This window comes from Otolemur garnettii, unplaced genomic scaffold (genome assembly GCF_000181295.1).
Source record: "Otolemur garnettii isolate 467f Iridium unplaced genomic scaffold, OtoGar3 scaffold00004, whole genome shotgun sequence".
Classification (NCBI taxonomy): domain Eukaryota; kingdom Metazoa; phylum Chordata; class Mammalia; order Primates; family Galagidae; genus Otolemur; species Otolemur garnettii.
Window position 1 is genome coordinate 7,129,901 of NW_003852399.1, and position 5,374 is coordinate 7,135,274.

Consider the following 5,374-nt stretch of genomic DNA (forward strand, 5'->3'; position numbering starts at 1 on the left):
AGGCAGGAGACTTGCTTGAGCCCAGGAGTTGGAGGTTGTTGTGAGCTGTAATGCCACGGCACTCTACCCAGGGGGACAGCTTGAGGCTCTGTCTCCAAAAAAAGAAAAAAAAGAAAAAAATATTGTAATGCAGTAGATAAACCCAAAGCAAAAACTAGCAGGCATGTTAGGATGGGGGTATATGTCCATCTTCTTTCGTTAACATTACCTGTAATAATAATATCTCACCATCTTTCTAATAATTACAATATACTTTTTTTTTTTTTTTTGAGACAGAGCCTCAAGCTGTTGCCCTGGGTAGAGTACCATGGCATCACAGCTCACAGCAACCTCCAACTCCTGGGCTTAAGCGATTCTCTTGCCTTAGCCTCCCAAGTAGCTGGGACTACAGGCACCCACCACAACACCTGGCCATTTTTTGGTAGTAGTTGTCATTGTTGTTTGGCAGGCCCCAGGCTGGATTCAAACCTGCCAGCTCTGGTGTATGTGGCTGGCACCTTAGCCGCTTGAGCCACAGGCGCCGAGCTTACAATATACTTTCCTTAAAATTAAACTTAATTTTTTTATTGTTAAGGATTTAATGAGGCTATAGAGAACCAGGTTGCACTGATTGCATACAATATACTTTTTAAACCACCACCATCTGGGAAGTAACCAGAGAAAGAAGAGTGACTCTCTGGCAAGTCAAGGAGATGACAGGTGCCTACTTGGAACTGACTTTCTGCTAAGATGATGTGGGTGGCTGCACAGGGGAGGGAACTGCGGAGAAATTGCTCACCCTGAGCAGGAAGTCAGAAGGATGTTCAGATAATGAGGCAGTGATGCGTTAGAACCCTAGCCCTGTTATCACAATTAAGTGTATGCATACATTTACTCTTACGGCACCTGAAACAGCCAAGGCCATCTCTCTTTGCTGAAAGAGAAATACTTCTTTTCCAAAGTATTGACAAAAAGAGGCAATTCCCACTCTCCCAGTAGGTCTGTAAATGGAACATTTCTGTGCCACAGAGTCATTGTTTTCCTGAGATGGGGCTAGTGAGCAGACAATTGAACGAACAGAAAGGGAAATACTGATAACCCAGCACCCTGATTTATTTTTATCTTTTTATTGTTTTGAGACAGAGTCTCACTTTGTCACCCTTGGTAGAGTGCCATGATGTCACAGTTCACAGCAACCTCAAACTCTTGGACTTAAGCGATTCTCTTGCCTCAGCCTTCCAAGTAGCTGGGACTACAGGCACCCGCAACAGCACCCAGTTGTTTTTTAGAGCCTGGGTCTGGCTCTTGCTCAGGCTGGTCTTGAACTTGTGAGCTTAGTAAAATCTACCCACCTCAGCCTCCCAAGTGCTAGGATTACAGGCATGAGCCACCGCACCCGGCCCAGCACCCTGATTTAATGGATGTTCAGAAATACAGGCTCACAATGTCTAGGCTTATCTACTTTGCTTCCTCTTGAGACTTCCAGCTGGGTCTCCAGACTGTCTCCAACTGGAGCCCAGGAAATTGTTTGGATCATGCTCCTTCAGTCCCCTGCATGGGTGTGCTGTTTTAGAGGGTGTAGCAGGTTGAATGATATCCCCCCAAAAGACACGGCCACACGCTAACCATTGGCACCTGTGGCCGTGACAGTGGGAAATTGTGTTGCAGATGTAATTAACTAAAAGATGTCATTCTCAGTAGAGTGCCCTGTTGTCTGTCACAACACCTGGCTATTATTTTTCCCTTGTTTAGCAGGCCTGGGCTGGGTTGGAACCCACCAGCCCTAGAGCACGTGGCCGGTGCCCTAACCACTGAGCACAGGCCCCCAGCTTCATCTTGATGTCTTTTAGTGAAGGCGCCCACCCCACTGTAGTCCCAGTGACTTGGGATTGGAAATTTCTGGGGTCTTTGCCTTCTGTCTGCTGGGATGGCCTGTCTGGGTGGGGTGTTTGCAGATAGTCCTGTCTCACATGGAGACTAAGAGGAGGGTAGAAAAGGCCCCAGGCCCCCATGGGACCCTCCACTATGCCCGGAAAGGTGGCTCTCAGCCACCCTGTTTCTAAGGCACAGCACAGCTTCTCTGCCCAGCACCAGCCTAATCCTTATCCCTACCCCTCGCCACTCTCTGAGCCTCTCTGGTGAGACCCCTCCAGGACATACAGCACTTTCACACCTCCTGACCTTTGCATTTGACCCTCCCTAGGCCTGGAATTTCTTTCCCTTCCTTCTCTCTGCCCAGCAAACACTTCCTTTGAGACTCAACTCTTTGAAGCTTGCCCTAGTCACCTCCCTCCACTCGCAGGCACAGGAGGTTGCCCAAGCCTGAAGCTGGCGCCCACTGACCTCTCTTCTCTCCTGAAGGCTCAGGCAGTTGACAGGGAGCTCCCCAGAGGGAGAGAGGCCTCTTGTTCACTTGTCCCCTAAGGACCTGCTGAGCTTTCTACCCTAAAAGAGAGGCCTCTTGTTTCACTCTGCCACCCTGGGAGCAGGACCCAGCCTGCAAATTAGGCTTTGTGGAATAAAGGCATTTGATCCTGGAGGGAAGGAAGGAGAATCTCTGCTTCTCGGGCAGTGGGACCTGCTCCAAACAACACTTAGCAGGCTGCTCCTGCCCTTTGTTCCTGTCTAGCCTCTTCCTGAAGGGAGTGTGTTGTGTGCCTGCATGTGTGTGCATGTGCACGTGTGTGTGCCTGTGTGTCCGGAGATATCACAAACTCTGCCCACAGGAGCAATAGGACAGGGGAAGCCCCAGGGGCCCAGGGAGTATTGGGGGCCTTGGTGAAGGGGACTCACCCAAAGAAGTGGCCACAGCTCAGCTCTGGGAGAGCCTACTTGCTAAGAGGAGCAGGGAATTTTTACTTTTAAGTGAAATCTTCAGATTTTTAAGTGTTGTCCTAAATTCATAAGATGCCAAGAGGGTCAAAGGATGTCTGCTGGCCTGGGCCTCGGGCCACCTTGCTGAGTAGGGGTGAGAAGAGAGGCACTCAGCCAGGGGACCCTGTCTCACACACCCTTACCTGCCCTCCTTCCCAGAAGTGTCACTCCCACTGCGAGCAGGTGTGCTGGAGAATTTCCCCAACACCATCGGCCCCGCCCCTCAAGAGAATGCTGAACTTTACCAGCAAGACCAGAGCTGGTGCCCTCATGAGGGGGCCTCTGGAGCCTGAAGGGGCATTTGCTGGCCTGGAGCTCAGACCTGGGGAGGTTGTGGGACTTGCTGGAGGTGGTGCAATCAGCTCCGGCCTAGAGGCAGCATGGACACTCCTGGTGGCCTGCCTGGGCCCATCTGTCAAGCTGCTATTGCTGCCCTGTCACAGAGACATGGCATACTGCCCTTAAGCAGCCCGGCCACACTAAGAACCATACTCCATCCAGTTACCTTCCACTCAATTTTCCAGAACTCACTCCCTCCCTCCCTCTCCACACACAACCTCTACACCCTTGGAGGCTTTCTTTGTAACCTTCTAGTTTCACACAGTACTGAACTTGGGAGGGAATTCAGTCACCAGACTAGAATACTAGCAAAAAATAACTTAAGTATGAGTGTGTTCTTTCATGTGAGTTTTAAAAAGTATAACAAAATAAATAAATTGAGTAGCAGAGAGAGTAACTTTACAGATGATAAATTCCTTTCCTTGGAGTCTGTAGCCTCAGGAGGGAGGGATGGACGCTGACAGTCATTTTGGGCACCCAGACAGCAGCAGGCAGCCCCTGAAGGCTGGAGATTCTGGGGCACTGGGAGAAGTGACCCAGTCTGTCACATGCCTGAGATTCTATCAGCCAAGTGCTGGTTGCGAGGGTGGCTTTCCCCTCTTCTAAAGAAACTTGTTAAAATGTAAATACTCTGGGAGGGAGAACCGGTCCCTGCTGCCTACCCCCATGTGCTGCCTGGCCAATGGCTGGGGTGCCACAGGGTTATTTCTGGGTAGATAGGTCTGAGCAGAGTCTGAGAGGACAGGGTGGTGGGGGCAAGGGTGTGCTGCAGAAGGAGCCCCCTCATTTGGGAGCACAGAAGTGGCTGCTAAGCTGGCCTGGGAGTTCCAGAAAGGCTTCCCAGGAAGAGGTCTTCATGTGGGGTCCTGAGGCAGAAGTCAGTGGGCAGCTTAGTCAGACCAAAAGCAGGGGAGTCCAGGCCGGCCAGGCAGAGAGCCCAACCCCTGCAAAGACCTGTAGATAGGACCTGAGGGAGCTCAGGATGGGGTGGGCGGAGGTGGGAGCCACGCCCAGGAGGATGGGAGCCATGCTTAGGAGTTTGCTCTTCTTACCATGAGCACTTGGGGAGCCACTGAAGGCTCTGTATAGGGAAGGGAAGTCATTAGAGCTGTCACACAGGAAAAGGAGCCTGGTGGTCAGGGATGGAGAGGAAGAGTGGGGCCAAGCAGGAAGCAGGTGCAGGGATTCTGGTGAGGGACGGTGCTGCCTAGACTTGGCTTGTCACATGCAGGAATAGAAGGTGAGCAGTCCAGAGCGGGACAGAGAGCCATGCCTTGATCCATCCCAGGCCCTAATCATCCAACCTCTGTCCTTGATAGCCAGACTCATCCCCCTCCCTGCGCCCATCCCCTTGCCCACTGCCAAGCAGACGGATCCAGTGGATACCTGGCTGGCCCGGGCGATGCAGCGGCGGACGAGATCCCGGATGTTGTTGTGCTTGTCCATCTGGAAGTACACGGTGGCGCTGGACTTCTCCCTCAGGTAGGGCTTCTCAGCCGACGTCCAGGTGTGCAGCAGGGCCGGCTCGCTGCCCTCCGAGGCCACGGGGAAGTAGGTGCCTGACTGCAGGGAGCTGGAGTCCAGCCCCTTAGTGCCTGCCTCGGCTCCTCCCGGGGGGTCCGCGGCACAGGGGGGCTCCTTGGCCTGGGCCTGGATGTACTGGGCCTCCACTGAGGACAAGAAGTCCACCTCACCCTCCTTGCTGAGCGCCCGCCAGTAGGCCTCAGGACCCCCATCCAAGAGGGCATCGGTGGCTAGCCGGGCGCTCTCGTTGTCACTGAAATCAGCGCGGGCTGGCCGGACCCACTGGCTCTTGACATCTTCTAGGCGTTTCCGGATCTTGCCCACGTGCCTGGGCCGGCTCATGCTGCCCTAGGTCGTGGTGGGGCACTTGTGCTCTATCAGAATTGGGGAGCCAATGGGCCATACCACAGAGGAGCGGGGCTCCCAGTGCTGGCAGGCAGGGCACTGGCTACCCCTCCTCGCCACTGGGAGAAGTGATTTGCCTGTGTCCTGAACAATGCTCAGGGATCGTCATCTGCAGAGAGGGATTGGCTTATCTCAGAGGGACACCTGCCCTGCCCCCGGGCCAGGAGGGCTGGCTCAGTCACCGCCTTGGCACAGTCAGCTCTGGGATATTTCCTCTCCTCCCAGTGCAGGGGGAGGTGAGCCAGCTTTCCCA

At 53.5% G+C, this 5,374-nt stretch overlaps 1 protein-coding gene across 1 annotated transcript in view; it reads right to left on the bottom strand.

Annotated features, from left to right (window-relative positions):
- Window positions 1–5,141, bottom strand: part of FAM83A (family with sequence similarity 83 member A) — a 14,710-nt gene extending 9,569 nt beyond the window's left edge. The window contains exon 1 of the mRNA XM_003782369.1: window positions 4,579–5,141. Within this exon, the coding sequence (XP_003782417.1) occupies window positions 4,579–5,058 (480 nt within the window). The 5' untranslated portion in view covers window positions 5,059–5,141. The remainder of the gene's footprint in view (window positions 1–4,578) is intronic.
- Between the last annotated feature and the right edge of the window lie 233 nt (window positions 5,142–5,374).